This window comes from Balaenoptera acutorostrata, chromosome 3 (genome assembly GCF_949987535.1).
Source record: "Balaenoptera acutorostrata chromosome 3, mBalAcu1.1, whole genome shotgun sequence".
Lineage (NCBI taxonomy): Eukaryota > Metazoa > Chordata > Mammalia > Artiodactyla > Balaenopteridae > Balaenoptera > Balaenoptera acutorostrata.
Window position 1 is genome coordinate 92,437,022 of NC_080066.1, and position 17,130 is coordinate 92,454,151.

Genomic DNA, 17,130 nt, shown 5'->3' on the forward strand with positions numbered 1-17,130 from the left:
TGGCCTTCCCTCTCCTGACCCGACAGTGCTTTAAGTGCTGGCTTCCTCTCCAACGCTGCCTGGAGGGCCTCTCAGAAGCACATCCTATGTGGGGCACCCCCTAACTGAGGGAAGAGCCTGGAAGGCATCAGTGAAACAACTCTGTCCCTTAGGGTCCAGGAATATCCCGACTCCCTTGGGGTCAAACTCAGCCTTTCCCAGACCAGGGAGGCCAAGGACAGAGGCAGGAGACAGGTTCAGACGGACACAGTGATAGGGAGCAGGGGGCCAGGGGCTGGTGGGAGGAGGGGACACTCACCTTCCTACAGAACACTTGGCAGCTGACTGATGACATGAAGACCAGGTCTTTGAGGATGGAGGCAAAGGGGGTGACCCCAATGCCCCCTCCCACCAGCACGGACACCTCAAACTTATGCCACTCCTGGTGGCCCTCTCCAAATGGTCCATCGAGGTACAGCTGCAGGGAGGGGAGTGGGTTTGAGTTAAGTTCGGCTACCACCATAGTTCTGAAGCCAGAAATGGGAGGCAGGGAAATGCAGGTAGGCTTATGGAGTGGGGAGTAGTGGGGGGCTTATAGCATCATCTGGAAGAATCAGTCTCTGGATAGGGGAAGGGAGGAACACAGTGGGGAGTCTGGGGCAGCAGGACCGAGGCCTGCTAAGGGGCTGTGGGAGCATGTGGTGCGTCCGGCCTGGGTCTGGGCACCTTTGGATGTTTGGCACAGCTGTCACCCGTCAGGGGTGAGTAGATCTCCCTGAGGCGGGTGGTCCAGGGCCCTGCTGCCCAGATGTGCAGGCTAAGTGTGTCCTCGTAGGGGGCAGAAGTCAGGGTGAAGGGGTGGCACTCGTTGGTCCCCAGAGCCAGGCAGGCGATCCGCACCCACTGTCCTGACTTGTACTCAAAGCCTTGGGGCCGCTGGAACTCGAGGTGGGTCACTCCTGAGGAGGGGAGGTGGGTGGGAGGCTGCTGTCCTGAACCCAGCAACAATGTGACCCCTAGAGAGTTCCCCAACCTGCAGCCTCAGCTCTGCTTTTGGAATATGACAGAGGAGGCCTCCCGCGATCAGAGGTCATTACTCCCCTCAGGCCACGTCTACCCTGAGCGGATGCTGGGCAGCACTGGGGCTGGTGGTCAGCAGGACAAGGAGCAGCCTGGCCTGGGCTCCTCCTCTGTTGTGAGAGAGGCTCAGGTCCCCTGGCAAAGAGCCTCTCTTACCAGCTCCCTCATCCCTACCACCTCAAGGACCCTGCTAACTCCACTGGGCCAGGCCAGGAGATTTCAAGGCCCAGGCTCTGCCCCTGGCCTGTCAGCTTCCTCAGTACCACCAGCCTGCTCCCCTGACAGCCTCTATGTTGGTACCTAAAGGCAGCAGCTCCGCCTTCACCACACTGATCTCCACCTTCTTCCGGCTCAGGCTCACCAGCTTGTCCCCCATGTAGATAAGTACTGGGACCAGGAAGATGTGGAAACGGGGTAACTGGATCAGAGCGAAGCTGCCATGGATGATGAGCTGGAGAGAGCAAAGAGTATAGGTGAGATCCAAGCCACACTCACAACAGGGTCTGACCCCTGCATCCTTTCCCAATTGGCCCATCCAATTCTCACCTCACCAGGTGCCATGTTCCTTCCAGGCTCCAAAGCTTAACCTCTCCCAACCCATCCTCCAAAGCATTTATGTTAATGAGACTATTTGCATCTTCCTGACACCATCCTAGACCAAGCCACCTGCACTCATGCGGTAGCCTCCTACTTGGTCTTCCACTGGGTTGCCCCACTGTGATCCATTCTCTCCAAGACAGCCAGTGTGACATTTTAAAGTTTGTTTTATCATGTCATTCCCAGCTCAAAAGGCCTTAGATGATTTCCCATTGCACCACAAGGCCTTGCAATGTTCTGGCCTCTACCTGCCAGCATTTCCCCCTCCCTTTCCGCTTCAGGACTTTGCACCTGCTGCCCCCTCTGCTGGGAATGCCTTTCCCCTAGTTCTTCCCATCCATCTCATTTTTCAGGTCTCAGCAGAAACGCCACCTCCTCAGGCCTTCACCCAGCCCTCTCTACCCCTTCTCCCTGTTAACTCCCTTCACAGCATTGTCGTCAGCCGTGATACTTGTGTTCCTTCATCCACGGACATGTTTACTGTTGTTCTCCCACTGGACTGGAGGAGTAGGGACTGTGTCCATTTCATTTGCCATGACACTCTCAGCTCCAATCAGTTTCTGCCTGGCACGCGGTAGGTACTCAGTAATTATTGAGTTAATGGAAGGAGTTTCCCCAATTTACCCTATCCCTTTGGAGACTAAGAACACCTAACCAGTCCTCCTTTTCCATGAAATAACTGACAGGTATTGTCCAGCTCCGGTCCTTTCCCCAACAAGCTGGTCTAATGTGGTCAGACACGACTTGCCCCCTTCTTCCCACTTGCTTGCTCCTGAGTATGGTCAGCCTGGCCCCCGCCTCCACGTCTTCTCAGGACCTGCTCACAGAGGGCTCACAAGTGACCAAACCCCGAGGTCTCCCTTCAGACTACATTCGCTCCCACGCTTGGCAGCCTGTGGCTCTAGTGACCACCCCCGCCTTGCCACTTCCGCAACACTGCTCTACTGGTTCTCCCTCTTTCCCTCTCTGGCTGTTTACTTTCTATCTCCCGCACTGGCTCTGCTCCTTCTCCCACCCCCAATCCTGTGTGTTGCCCAAGCCTGATTTCCTCACCCTCTGCTCTTCTCTTTCTATGATCTCCCACCTGGCGCAGCCTCTCAGCTGAGCCACAGCCCTTCAGCTGCAGCTGCAGCCTGCACAGGTCTGCCATGTCCTGCCACCACCTACTGCCCTGTTGGCCATTCATAGCCAGGCCCATCTCCTCTGTGCCTCAAATATTCCATCATCATTCCCACTTCTGCACCAGTGTTCATGCCTTTCTCCTCTTTTTTTTTTGGCCCAACCAGGGATTGAATCTGGGCCCTCGGCAGTGAAAGCACAGAGTCCTAACCACTGGACCTCCAGGGAAGTCCCTCATGCCCTTCTTTCCACCTGGAATGCTCTTCAGTTTCCACTCTGCCCTGTCAAACCTTAGCTTATCTCTCCTTAAGCTTAGCGCAAGTCCCACCTTCTCCCCAAAGTCTTCTCTAACCAGTTTGGCCCAAACGAAACTCCCTTCAATGAGCTCTTCTAACGGACTGACTGGAACACTCAGCTCAGCAATTAATCCTGTATTATCTGTTCATTTTGATCATTTCACAGGCATGGCACTTATCTCCGCAGCAAATCCTCAGTTCCTGAGGGCAGAGCTTAGAGCCTCCCCCTGCTCTGCTGGGCCTAGCACAGAGCAAGTATAGACTAGACCCTCAACACACAACAGTTAAAGTGAACTCTGGTTCCTCATTCAGCTCTCCATTCCTCCAGCTGAGTGTTACCCAATTCTTGAAACTTTCCCCACAGAGCTAACTCAAACCTCCTTGGGCTCTTCTCTGAATTGGCTCCAGTTTTCCCAAGTTCCTCTCTCATTATGGAGCCCACGCCCACCCCCAAGGCTTTCTGAGAATCCAACCAGGCTGAGGACAATGTCAAGGTGACTTCATACTCCTTTCTTTATACACCTTGCTCAGTGTTGGCTCTACCTTTAAACCACAAAGCTGCTGCAGGGTCACGGTTGACTGAGGAGCCTGGGGAACAGCCTGCCAGCTCAGTTTCTGCTGTGCTAACTCCACCCTCTACAGCCTGGATCAGGAGCCTGGACACCCTTCCCCAGGGTCTGCTCCACACTGGGGTCGTTTACTTGTAACTTCTCTTTCTGCCAGAGGTCAAGTGGCCATACCTGAGATAAACAGGAAGGCAGCAGGTGCTTTGGCTCTGATCTCCCCCCAAATGAGATGCTCCCAAGCTGCAGGGGCTAGGACTTCCCAGCAGAGGGGCCTGCACCTTTCTGAGCTGCTAACTTCCCTTCTGGATCCCCCAGTGATCCCCACAACCGGGGATAAATCAGAAACCGGTCTTGGTCTCAGGGAACCAGGCTGGCCACTCTTCTGGGTCTCCCATCTAGTTCAAAAAAGCTGCTTTATCACCAGAAACAAGACCATCATTTCCACCCCTAACAGAAACAGTAACCCAGATGCTAGGGCTCTACCCATTATCAGGAATGTTGGGAGGGAGGCATAAATTATCCACAATTTCCAGAGAAACAAACGTCATCAGTTCTAGGAAACATCCTAAGCCCAGGCTGGAGAGTCATCTTCAGAACCATGAAGTGCTGAGCCTCAGGCAGGATGGAAACAGATCCTCCTACCTACCAGTGAAGACAGACTGCACCCCAGCACCAGCCTGACCCAGGCAAAGATGACCTTTCTCCCCTGTCTCAGGACAAAGGAGACCCCTGTGTGCAGTTCTGCCTGGAGCCAGGTGATAGGGCAGCCATCTGGGCTCTGCACTTCTTGAATGCTGGCAGCCAAGCTATCATCAATGGGGACATCAGAGCATTGGGACTTGGTTTAACTTCTCAGCAAGGCCCTCAGGGTGCCCTCTGGGGAAATGCCTGTGTCTGTGAGAAAGGCAGGCCAAGTAGAGCCATGACATAGGGGCACAGATCAGAGTCATCTCTGGAAATAGCCAGCTGAAGCAGCTGAGGATAAAGCCAGGGAAAGGTGAAAAGGGAACAGGAGAGAAGAAGGGAGGGAATGTGAAGGAAGGGAGGCAGGGGCCCAGGTTAAGAAGGAAAGGGGAGAGGTGGAGTCTTAAAAATCCATTTTATCAACAGTCCAATGAAGACATTTTGAGCAAGTTCATTAACTTTACAGGTGGCACTTAGCTAGCTGGATGGGGTGGCTAACACCCCAGAAAACAGGATCAGAACAAAAGTAGCAGAACCTATTTAAGGTAAGTTTCTCTTTAAGAAGGTGATGCTCCCTTGAATGCAGACAGTCCACCCAAGAGCCCACACCACCACCCAAAGTAGGGAAAGATTGGCTGGGCAGAAATGATGTGGGGTGTCTGGAAGGAATGCAGATCAGCCTGGTAAGCCTGCTACTACAAATCCCATGCCAGGGAGTCAGTCTTCCAAGTGCCGCATATTGGGTCAGCCTACCTGAGAGCCCCATACTATAATCTCCACCTTTTGAGAGAGATACGGAGAAGTGAAGAGGATACTTGAAATAACTAAGGGGATGGAGAACTGATGTCTCAGGCATCACTGCCTCCCTGGAACATCTGCCCAGATTCTGCTGGCCTGGTTCACAGCCAAAAGCCCTCACCAGCACGTAGAGCAGAATGTAGAGGTGGTGGGTCAGCCAGAAGCCCCGGAAGCTGCGGCGCCGGAAGTGGTGGGAGGCGAAGATGTACATGATGGCGAGAACCAGGAACAGCATGACCCCCGTGAGACCTGCAAATGAACATGGGGTGAAGGACAGAGGAGCAGGGCCTCACAGAGGGGCCTGTTCTGAGGCTGCCAGGGTCCCCTCTCCACTCCACAGCTCCAGGCAGGGGGCGGAAAGCCCAGCATCCTTCCCTCTTCCTCTCTCTGACACCACTGATCACAGGTACCTTTCATCTCAACAGACCCTACTTGTCCTTCATGGACCTTGTCACGATTGTTATTTTTCAAGCACCTGTGTCATTACTTGTTTTACGTCTGTCACTTTCTTGACTCTCAGGTCCACAAGAACAGGGACCAGGCTAGGCTAGTTCACCACTGCACCTGAGTGCCTAGTGCAGGGCCTGGCACACCATGGGCCTTATGGACATGTGTGCTGAATGAATGAATGTACAGGGCAGCTGCTCTGAGCCCTCTGGGTGGGACCCTGGACATTGTAGGCCCTGCCGTCAGGGAGTCAAGGCTTGGCCAGCATTCCAGCTGCACTCTACCTGGCAGCCACAGCACCAAGCATGAGCACTGGCACCGTTAGTGAGCGAGTGGGACCACACTGTCGCTGCTCATCACCAGAGCCCCCCTGGATCTGGCCCAGACCTGGTGGGAGATCCCTCCTCTCAAAGGGGATCCCAGGCTAGGGGTGCACAGGAGGGCAGTACTGGAGCCATTCCAGATAACGGCCCCTCAAGTGATCAAGGAGGAGAGAGGCAGAAGTGAAGAAGATTAGAGCCCTGTAGTGTGGAAAAGTAGAGGTTAAGAAGGGATCTAGCCAAAGCCTGTAAAGTCCTGAATGGAGAGAAGGGCATAAACGCGGCCTGATCCACTAAACCCCAGTGTGCAGGAGTTAGCAAGCACTCTCTGAAGTTCAAAGCCGATCGTTGTAGGATTTAAAGAAAAATAAAAAACACCACGCTGTGTTTCACAGAAAGGAGTGTAGAAAACGTGTTACCCCAAGGAGGGAACAGAGTGAAAATATAAATAGCTTTAAGAAGCATTTGAATAGATTCACAGCTAATAGCTCTAAAATGGGTGATTATGGGGAGTTAGGAATATGCCCCTTTAACAGCTTGTCAAGACAGACTACAGAATGGAGGGGGAGAGGGGGAGAGGGGGAGGGGGTGTCCACCAGGCTCCACAATGAGCCTGGTCCCTCCCCTATGCAGCTGGGGCATAGCATTCCTCAAAGTCACTGTCATGGTAGGTGTGTGTCGGGGGTGGAGGGGTGCACTCCCATTCCTCAGAGGGAGGGACTAGTTCAGAACTGGGGCAGAAGCCCAGCTAAGCTCCTGAGAGAAGGCCTGGAATGCAGAGTCTCCTACTGCCCGGGAGAGCGCTCAGGGCAAGGGCAGAGCCTGGCTCACCGTGAAGGCCATGAGGGCCGAGTGAGAGCGACTGGGCTGCCTGTGGCAGATAGAACCCAGAGCCTGGAACTCAGAGCCAGGCCCAGAAATTCATGGAGCAGAGAGGGCTCTCACCTGGCACGGTCTGGAAGAACCACCAGTAACACTTCTGGGGGAACTCGGACCTGAGGGTTAGGGAAAGCAAGGACGGATCCTGTGAGGAGATGTCTGGGACCTCCAGAAAGGATCCTCCAGAGGGGGCACCCCACACCAGCCACCAGTCTCCCTTTCTGCGACTTGGGATTGGGGACTCAGGCTGGTCATTGTCCTATAACTTGGAGGGTGACACACTCCTCTGAGCCAAGAGAATTTCTGCAAAGAATTCCACCCCCTTCACCCCCGAGCCAGGCCACACACGCGCACACACACACACACACTCACTCACCCGTTGTCATGGAAGAGGCCGGGGAAGAGGCAGGAGAGGATGCTGAGCGGGCTGATGGAGAAGAGGTACACATTCACCACGTGGCCTGCACTGTGTAAGACTAAGGAAGACCAGACAGGGTGGGGTTGAGCCTGGGGCCAGCCCACTGGGGGTGCTCAACCCATTCAGCCCAAGCTCTAGAACTCCAGCCAGCCAGAGTTGGGGGCCTGAAAAAGGACCCTAGGGATCTGGACTTCTATTCTTTAATAAACCTCCTGTTCCTCCCCTGCCCCATATACACACCATCCATGAAAACAGCCACATGTGTCTGAAATTATACCACTAGAAGTTCACTCCTTTGGTTTCTCTCATAGAATTACGTGTTTTTGTTTGTTTGGCTCACCAAGAGGCTTGTGGGATCTTAGTTCCCCGAGTAGGGATAGAGCCCGGGGCCCTGGCAGTGAGAGCATCCAGTCCTAACCACTGGACCACCAGGGAATTCCTCAGAATTATGTTTTACAGTTTTTTTTTTTTAATTAATTTATTTTTGGCTGTGTTGGGTCTTCGTTTCTGTGCGAGGGCCTTCTCCAGTTGCGGCAAGCGGGGGCCACTCCCCATCACGGTGCACGGGCCTCCCACTATCGTGGCCTCTCTTGCCGCGGAGCACAGGCTCCAGACGCGCAGGCTCAGCAGCTGTGGCTCACGGGCCCAGTTGCTCCGCGGCATGTGGGATCTCCCCAGACCAGGGCTCGAACCCATGTCCCCTGCATTAGCAGGCAGATTCTCAACGACTGCACCACCAGGGAAGCCCAGAATTATGTTTTAAAACATAAAACCTGGGAGAGCTCACACATTATGTGCACTCATTCTGGAGTGTTAGTAACTTGTCAGTGGGAGGCTGGTAAGGTGGCCTTGAGAGCGTGGGGCAGTGAGGGGCTCCTGGGCTTACTTCACACCAGTGCGCGGGCCACCGTCATCCTATGAAAGGACATCTAAGACTCACACTCAAATTATGTGCAGGTAGAGAGGAGGGAGCTCTCAGAGGAGTGGGAGGCTGCAGGGGGCGGGAGGACGTGGAGAGAATCCTCGGGACTCCCAGGCCCTGCCTGCGAGGACGATGGCAGTGGAGGCAATGAGGCAATGAAGTCCACGGCGGCGTTGAAGGGCACGTAGCGGTTGAGGAAGGTCTCTCGCAGGAAGGTGACGAGGTTGCCGTACATGGTAAGCAGGATGTAGGAGAACATGAAGGAGACGCTGGCCGCCGTGCCCCGCGACAGGATGATGCCCACGAGGGTGGTGTCCGTGATGCCCACGTGATGAGCCGCAAAGGCGTAGTCTGCGGAGGGCCCAGTCGGGTGAGCTCAGCGCAGGCGCTGGCCGGCGGCTACCACTGCAGGCAACAAGCCTCCCTCGGTCTCCATTCAAGCAGGCCCCTCACGCACCCGGAGGCCCCGCCCCCAGGGCTGTCCGTCACTCACAATAGGCCCCACCCCCAGGGCTGTGGCTAATCGTTAAGACCTGTCCCGCCACGGCCGTCACGCACAGTAGGCCCTCTCCAGGAAGAGAACCCCGGCGATGGTGTAGAACACGGCCGGGCAGCCGATGTGGCACCGGTAGTTCTCGACGAAGCGCTTGAACTGCTGCACCGTCTGGTGGCCACGGTTGCGTTGAAACTTCTCGGTGAGCCTTGGTGAACAGCAGGGGCTAGAATGAAGTTACCCTGGGAGACAGGAAGTCTCGGCTCTCTCTCTGCCAAGGACCCGATGCTAATGTGGACCCGCTCTCTAGAAGGGGGAAAGGTGCATCTAGTTACTCAAGCCAAGTAGGGTTCAGACCCCAAAGGCTCCTCAATACCACACTCCTCAAGTGGGCTGTCAGTGCGGGGATGGCCTCGCAGGTGGTCACTCGGTCACCTTTCCCCTTCCAGTCTGTAGCTCTCAACTCCCACCAGCTCCATTCTCACCCTTTATGGAGACTCAAAGGACACTTCCTCCAGGAAGCCTTCCCTACCTCCCAGAAGTGAGCACTTCCTTAAGCTCTGAAGGCCCTTGCCTAAGCTCTCACCCCATGGCCTCACACAGGTAAGGGCACCACCACAGGCAGACATACATGGACAGATCCGATCCCACATACACACCTGGGAGAAAAGGTGCCTGAAAGAGGTCTCCAGGAGATGGCTCCGCTGCTCCCGCGTCACAGCGGCCCTCATCAGCTCCTGCTCCCACGGCTCCCACTCCTGGAAGCTCAGCCCACTCTCCTTCAGAGCCCCCCAGAGGTTTTCCAGCATCACCTGCCGCTCTTCCCCCAGGTCAAATAGCAGAACCTATGGAGGGGGCAGTAGGGAGAGCAACCACGCATCAAGGCCTCTTGAGGCCACAAGCTTTACATGAATTTTGTTGCGGGGCGGCAGGAGGCGGGGGGGACTGGAAAAAGCACCCTTGCAAAAGAGATACTGTTATCTCCTGGGCTCTGTGGGGTTAAGTGGCGTGCTTGTAGGTGCAGAGGCAGCATTCAAAGGCATGTCTGCAAAGCCATCTTCCCTGTCTATTCTATACTGGAGAAGGGAGGGGAAGGCAGGAAGGGCAGAGGATGGAGGGGACCAGAGCCAGACAGAGTCAGAGCTGAAGATCAGTCCCTGACTGAGCTCCCCTCCGGAATCCCTAACAATTCACTGGATCCTGCAATCAGGGCATAGGAAAGAGGGCCCAGCCTCTTCTAAGTACTCTCAGCTAGGACCTGCCAGGGCGCCCTTAGAAAGGGACGAGGCAGACTCTGTCTGCAAGAGTAAGAAGGGACTGTGGAGACCGTGTCGTCCAGCAGGCTCAGAGCAGGATAACTGTGTTCCAGTTTCTCTATCTGGTACTACAGCTGGGGACTAGAAGCCAGAAACCCTGCCTGGCCCAGGGCTCCCGCCCCTCCACTCGGCTGCCTCCATGGCTGTGGCTGTGGACAAGGAGCCAGGGGCTGGCTAGGCCATACCAGGTCATACTCCTTGCGGATCCTGAGCAGTAGGGCACGGCATCCCCGCGGTTGCTGGACAGGATGAGGTGGACCTGCTGCGGGGGCCTCAGCTGGACGGTGCGGAGCACAGAGAGCCTGCCATCCACCACGTGGATCTGCCCGGGCTGCAGGTGCACGAGCACAGGCCGGCAAGGCTCCTTGCGGCCCTGCCATTCTGAGGCTGGAGAGAGACAGGGCTGGGTCAGCTGGGGCCCCCTGCCTCGGGAAGGAAGAGGCCGGCTCAGGGCTGGAGGAAGACCAAGGCCTCTAAGCTCCTTGTCCTTTCTTGGGTCCTGAAGGTCGTCCCCTCCCCGACAGTCCTGCTGTGCCTCTAGCCCGTGAGAAGCGTAATAACTACCACGTCCTGAGTGTTTACTATGTGTCCAACACTGTACCAGGTGCTTTGCATGAACTGCTTTATTTAACCTTCATAAATCTATGAGGTAAGTGCTATTATTATTATTATGTTACAGATAAGAAAAAATAGGTTTAGAGAGATTAAAAAGTTTGCCTAAAGTCCAGTAGCCCGTAGGGGTGGAACCAAGATTCTAATCCTCAATGAGTGCGACTCTAGACCTTCATTAATGACTTCTCTGTTGCCTGAAATTCCAGTGTGAGACACCACAAAGCAGCAGTTCTCGGGAATTTGTGCATCACAGTAAGCCTGTGAAATGTAGGCAGGGTCTCGTGACTCCTCCCCGCGAGTCAGTCACATTCTCTTTTTTTAGGACCATTAGGAGGAGCTAGGGAGGATGGAGGACTCCTGGTCCAACTTCTGCCTAATGCCCCTGTGGCTCTTCCCGCCTGCCCTGGCCTGCCTGGAGGCCTAGAAAAGGGAGGCCTTTGCCTGAGGCTGCTGAGGGAGGTGGGGGATGTAGCCTGGAGTCACGTCCTGCCCACCCGCACCCTGGCCAGCCCCAGGCCTACCTTTCATGCTCCCCACGAGCTTCTCAGACATGCTGCTCTGGCGGCTCTGGCCCTGGAGCCTCTTTAAATATCTCCTCCAGAGCTGGGCAACAATCCAGGCACTGAGCAGGCTCACTGAGAGGGCAGAGGCAGCGGGATGCTCAGAGGAAGGTGAGGGTCTGGAGAGATCAGTGGCTTCTTTCCCAGGCTCCTTTCCTTGGCAAGACTCCCTGCTTTCCCCACCTCTTAGGTTACCCATTCAATTGTCTCAAATTATGAAGCTCCCTTGGGGGGAGCTGCTTTGCATCCCATGGGAAGCTTTGGGTAGCATCTAAGGTGCCTGCCCAGCCTCCTCTGCTTCCATCACTCAGATCCCTTTCCAGCCAGAAACTGAGGCCAGTGTCCTTGTGCCAGAGACTGGACCCACTCTGCCAGTCTGCAGGTCGACCCACACATAGCCATGGCAAAGACTACGTCCCAAGCCTTTGCCCCAGCAACTACATCCCAGCCCTGGTTCTCAAGCAGGGATTTGCCTCTGACAGTTTCCCAGGCCCAGGCTCCTGCAAATTGCTGTGGATTGTGGATTGCCCATGGCTCCTGACCAATCTGGGCCCTTCGGGGGACCCCAGAAGAACAGGAAGACATTTCTCCCTGGAGCTGACTTACGTGCAGGTTAGACACTTCTCATGTCCCTCCTGCTCTGATGTTTTCTTCGTCTGCTCAGAGGACCAGTACTCTGCATGGTTGGTTGGTTGGTTGTCATAGTTGGAAACACTCCAACCCCACCACCCAGCTTACACCTCTCACCCAGCCCCACCCTGCCCATCATTTTTACCCAGGGGGAAGCAGCACAGAATCCCGATGGTGACCCCGAAGCCAAATCCACTGCCTTCAAAATAGTCCCGCAAGACGCGGGGAGCACAGGCCGGCAGGCCCTCTGTGCTGAGCTGTCTTGGCTGCGGTCAGGGGTCTCCTGGGGAGACAGAGGAAGCTACAGGCCTGGGGGTGCTGAGCCACAAGCTTTAGGACAGGATCACTGAGGAGGTTAGGGTGGTAGAAAGAGTTCTGGGTAGCAGAGGGGAGGGGGCTTCTTACCCCTGCCATTGTACCAAGAATGTGGCATCTGCCTACTAGGGTAACAGGTGGAATAAAAAATGAAGCTCAACCTGTCTCTCCATCACATGTACATATGTACATACATACACACACACACACACACACACACACACACACAGCCCTTCCTTTCCTCATCACTGCAGTGGGATTAGATATCCTTAGGATAGTCTCACTGCACTCGGCCCTCCTAATATTACAACCATCCTGGCCAAATGTGAGCCTCCTCACCAGGTCTCTCTGCGTCTCAGTCCTGCCCTCGCTTGGGCACCTGGTGGAATTGTGCAGAAGGGACCGTACATAGCTGTATGTGGCCACCTTGGTGCCCAGAACCAAAGTTCCCAAGGGCAGAACCATAGCTCACGCCCCCCTTGGAGTCTACTATCCAGCCACACTGAACCAAGCCCACAGCTGAGGAGGGATGAGGCGCCAGATCCCAAACCCTGCCAAGTGGCCCCCCGGCCACTCACCAGCATGCCAGAAAAAGACGTTGGGCTGCAGGGCACCAGGGTTTACGTTGGTGACAGCTACTAGAACATCCTGTAGGGAAGTGTTTCTGATCTCTGCAATCTCTTTTTCAGAGAACAGCCTGGGGGTGGGAGAGGTGGGGAGCTGTTGAGGTGGGAGAGAGATGCAGGTTCCCAGGCCCAGGAACCCAGACGCAGGAAAAGATCCAGAGAGCTTGGGGAGGGAGAGGCGGGCCAGCTGGGAATCAAGGGCCCATGGGGCTGTCTACAGGCAGAGGGTCTGCGGCCCAGGCCGAGGTAGGGTCTGAGGTGGGAACCCAGGCAGGCCTCACCCATTCCTGCTGTTCTCAAACCAGTAGCGGTCGCCATCCCGCAGTCGCACAAACTGATCGAGGACGATGGCGCTGAAGAGGGGTCCAGGGTCCCCATGGCTCTCCAGGAGTCCCCCGGGGAGTAGCTCCAGCTGGGACAGGTCCTGGTTGTACAGGGCAGCTGTGGCCTCCAGCACCTGGGGCCAAGAAGGGACAGGAGTGAGTGCAAAGACCCGGTACCTGCCCTCCAGCCAAGAGGTTGCTCCCAGAGATCAGCCCCAGGGATAATCATAATAAATGACAGGGACAAGTCATCACTTATTATGCCCTGGGCACTGCTCTGAGTGCTCTCTGTAAGTTAACTCATTTATGAGAACTCTCTCACAGACTCAGCTGCTTATTTTATATAGCTGGAGTAAAACAGACAGTCAGTCCCCTATGTTACTTGTTCTTGAAAAGGTATGAAAGTTGAAGAGTCAAAATCAGCACAAAAGTTGAATCGTAGAATGATGTGTTAGAAAAAGTTTCTATTCTTTAGAGGTTAAAAAAAAGTTTTTGAAAATCAAATCCCTGCATATACATTGCCTTTTAGAGACAGTGTTCAACAGTATATGAGCAGTGTTGTCTACCTGACCTTTACTTTAGTTCTTTTCTCCACCATATATATATATATATTTGGCTGTGTTGGGTCTTCATTGCTGCGCACGGGCTTTCTCTAGTTGCGGCAAGTGGTGGCTACTCTTCGATGCGGTGCGCAGGCTTCTCATTGCGGTGGCTTCTCTTGTTGTGGAGCACGGGCTCTAGGCATGTGGGCTTCAGTAGTTGTGGCTCACAGGCTCAGTAGTTGTGGCACACGGGCTTAGTTGCTCTGTGGCATGTGGGATCTTCCTGGACCAGGGCTCGAACCCATGTCCCCTGCATTGGCAGGCGGATTCTAAACCACTGCGCCACCAGGGAATCTCTCTCTACAATATAAATAAGCACTTGACCAGCTTAATTCCAATGAGGCCCAACTGAAGTTAAAGATTCTTTTTTAAAATATTTTTTAAAATAAATTTATTTATTTATTTTTGGCCGCGTTGGGTCTTCGTAGCTGCGAGCAGGTTTCTCTGTTTGCAGTGAGCAGGGGCTACTCTTCGATGCGGTGCGCAGGCTTCTCATTGTGGTGGCTTCTCTTTGTTGCTCTAGGTGCACAGGCTTTAGTAGTTGTGGCACGGGGGCTCAGTAGTTGTGGCACACCGGCTTAGCTGCTCCGTGGCATGTGGGATCTTCCCAGACCAAGGCTCGAACCCGTGTCCCCTGCATTGGCAGGTGGATTCTCAACCACTGCGCCACCAGGGAAGTCCAAAGTTAAAGATTTGCTACCTTTGGCATAGCTGGTGATTCCTATCTACCTATTGATTTTATAAAAGGTTACAAGTCTCATGTACATATCACTTCTTTATAGCCTTTAATTCTCCACTTTCCAACAATGTTATAAAATAGTAAGGGCAAACACAATAAAATAGGCACCCACTTGTAGAAACAATACTGTGCCAAGATGTTAAGGCAGCCAAAACTGGTCTATTGGCTGGCAGGCAATGCCATTTGCCCAGGGGATAGCTCAGGGTATGACAGCTGACTCCCCAAAAGCAGCTTGAATATTGGTGCATGAAAGTACAGTTTGTTCCTGAGTCAAGGACCTTCTAAACCCATTTAGGGAGTTGTTGCGAAGAGTAAATGAGATGAACCCTATTAAGTGCCTGGCATGCAACAGATGCTCAATAAACATTCGCTGGATCTGCAGAGTCACAGAGTCTAAAGCCTAATCCTGGTGGTCTGGTAACCTCCATCCTGGTGTGTGATACTGGGAAAAGCGACCTGGGTGAGCCCTGCCCCTCTCACCAGGTGCTTGTCTCTGATGCATGTGTTTCGCCGCCCATCTTCCGTGTCTCAAGCCAGTGTGCCCTGGACCTCCCACCCTGCCCTCTGGGTCCTGACCCCTCCTCACAGTGCCATCACTCAGGAAGAGTGCAGGGTTGACGTCCTGCCATCTGGTAACTGGAGGCAGGCCCAGCGTTGCCCTGGCCTTCGTGTAAGAGGGCAGGCCCACATCCCAGCCCCGCTGCAGGCAACTGGCCAGGTGGTCTGTGCGGGAAAAATTCAGTGGCCCAGGCCAGAAATCTGGGGATGAGACACCAAGTCTGAGGGAGCTCCTCTAGCCCATGCCCCAGGCTCCAATCAGCCCCAGGGGGACCTGAGCCATACAGAGGGAGCCATGGTCAGCAGGTCAGAAGCTCTCTCAGCAGCGAGAGAGTGCAGGCTCCCAGCCCTGGGCACCCCTCCCTGCCCAACTCTGGAGCTCCAGCTGAACTTCTTCCTAGGGGCCAGGCATACACAGCCTGCAGGGACAGCCTCAGCCTCACCTCATACGTCCTCAACCACCACATGGTCCTCTCGCTCAGCTATCTGGGAGGCCACGCCCAGCAGCAGCGAGTCCACATCTTCAGCTCTTTGTAGGTTTGGGTGCTTTGGGGGTGGGGAGAAGAGCGGGGCATGGCTCATGAGGCCAGCGGCTGGGCAGCCAGGCTCCCTCAACCCCACAGTTCATGTCCTGGGCCCACCGAGTCCTGCTATTTGCTCCCAAACTGTGGGGCCATTGCTCCTCTACAGGTTGATTCCCCACTCAGGGTGCGCAGTGTCCCCATCCAAAGCTCATGCTGCTAGGACACAGGTCTCCACAAGCACAAGGAACCGAAATCTTTGCTTCTATTTTAGGAAACTCGACGGTATGGTTGACAAAGGCACTAGATCTAGGTCTTGGTCCTTGCTCGGTTAGTAACCAGCTGTGTGACAGGACCTCTCCGAACTCAGTGTCCTGCCCTTAATAAAAAGGGCCTTAGGGATTAATCAAATAAAATAAGTAAAATAATAAAAAGGTATTAGCAGGACACTGAGGTCTCTTTCATCTCAGCTCCATGACTGATTCTATGCTTGCCTCTTCCCTCTTTCCTCCCACCGCCTTCCCCCTTTATGAACACTCTACACAAAGTATCTGATTTTGCTTTAAATTAATGGTCAACGCTCTTTACCCATACTGGCCTGGACAGATGATTCCTGGTAATCTCTCAGAATTCCTCTCTCCACCTTGCCCTCCCCACACGTTCACATTCACACACTGCCCTGGTGTGTCTAACTGGGAAGTTTCCTTGGGGGCTGGGATGGCTGGGGTACTCCATTGCCTACAGGGGACCCAGAGATGTCAAGGGAGAAGGAAAACCTAGAAGGGAGTGATAGATGTACAGCCACATCTGCACAGGCCCCTGCTGTGCCTCACACAGCCCTGAGGTGGGCATGGAGGACTGACGTTTGACGGTGTATAGCTACCTGGTCATCTCAGACAGTTGGTAGGGGAGATGGCTGGGGTGCCCCAGACTGCTTCCTCTACCCCAGCCCATCCCAGCTGGCTGCCTCAGTCCTACTGCCCCCCTTCACCACACACCCTCAAACACAAACACACACACACACCACAACACACACACACCCACATATGTGTCCCCAGCTCTGACCTCTCAGCTCCAGTAGCTACTGCAGACCCAGAGAGCTCTGGAGACACTTGAGTTCCTATTGATGACCCCCTGGAAGTGGCAGCTGGCATTTCTGAAATGCAAGGAGCAGGTTAGTGGTGACCGAGGCTATGAAGCCCTAATGTCAGGCATCAGCTCTGGTCTCCAAGGCTAGAGCCAAGGGCCCAGGCTATTGCTTCCTTGAGGTGGTGTATGGTCAGGGTAGGTCCTGAACAACCTGAATTTTTGGAAGGCCCCTCTCCCCACATCAGACCAAACGTCTAAAAGTGTATCCCTTATTTTACCATGTTCATTCTCTCTCTCTTCTTCTTCTCTCTCTCAATAGATAAAGAGAGATAAACTGTCAACTCAAAGAAAAAATGCACAACATAAGAGTTGTGAGTTTCAATTTTATTCAGGAACCTTAACTGAGGACTATAGGCCAGGAAACAGCCTCTTAGTAGCTCTGAGGGGACTGCTCCAAAGAGGTAGGGGGAGAACCCAGTATATATAGGAGTTGGGCTAGGGAATGGGTGCAGTCAAACATACATCTCTGTAAAAGGTTACTGCTGGTCACAAGGATCAGATACCTCAGTAAATGGTTTTTGTGTTTTTCTGTGTATGGGAAGATGTAACAATCTGGGTCCATTAAAACTTTTTCCTGAGAT

General features: G+C 54.1%; 1 protein-coding gene across 1 annotated transcript in view; it reads right to left on the reverse strand.

Moving 5' to 3' along the window:
- DUOX1 (dual oxidase 1) overlaps positions 1-17,130 on the reverse strand; it is a 40,561-nt gene that overhangs the window by 3,091 nt on the left and 20,340 nt on the right. Inside the window, 20 exon segments of the mRNA XM_057542683.1 lie at positions 299-457; positions 706-938; positions 1,360-1,510; positions 5,241-5,368; positions 6,832-6,881; positions 7,142-7,241; positions 8,227-8,265; positions 8,268-8,456; positions 8,664-8,800; positions 8,802-8,869; positions 9,258-9,443; positions 10,100-10,138; positions 10,141-10,301; positions 11,048-11,161; positions 11,862-11,999; positions 12,610-12,728; positions 12,939-13,114; positions 14,908-15,080; positions 15,323-15,425; positions 16,466-16,556. Coding sequence (XP_057398666.1) covers positions 299-457; positions 706-938; positions 1,360-1,510; positions 5,241-5,368; positions 6,832-6,881; positions 7,142-7,241; positions 8,227-8,265; positions 8,268-8,456; positions 8,664-8,800; positions 8,802-8,869; positions 9,258-9,443; positions 10,100-10,138; positions 10,141-10,301; positions 11,048-11,161; positions 11,862-11,999; positions 12,610-12,728; positions 12,939-13,114; positions 14,908-15,080; positions 15,323-15,425; positions 16,466-16,556 — 2,554 coding nt within the window.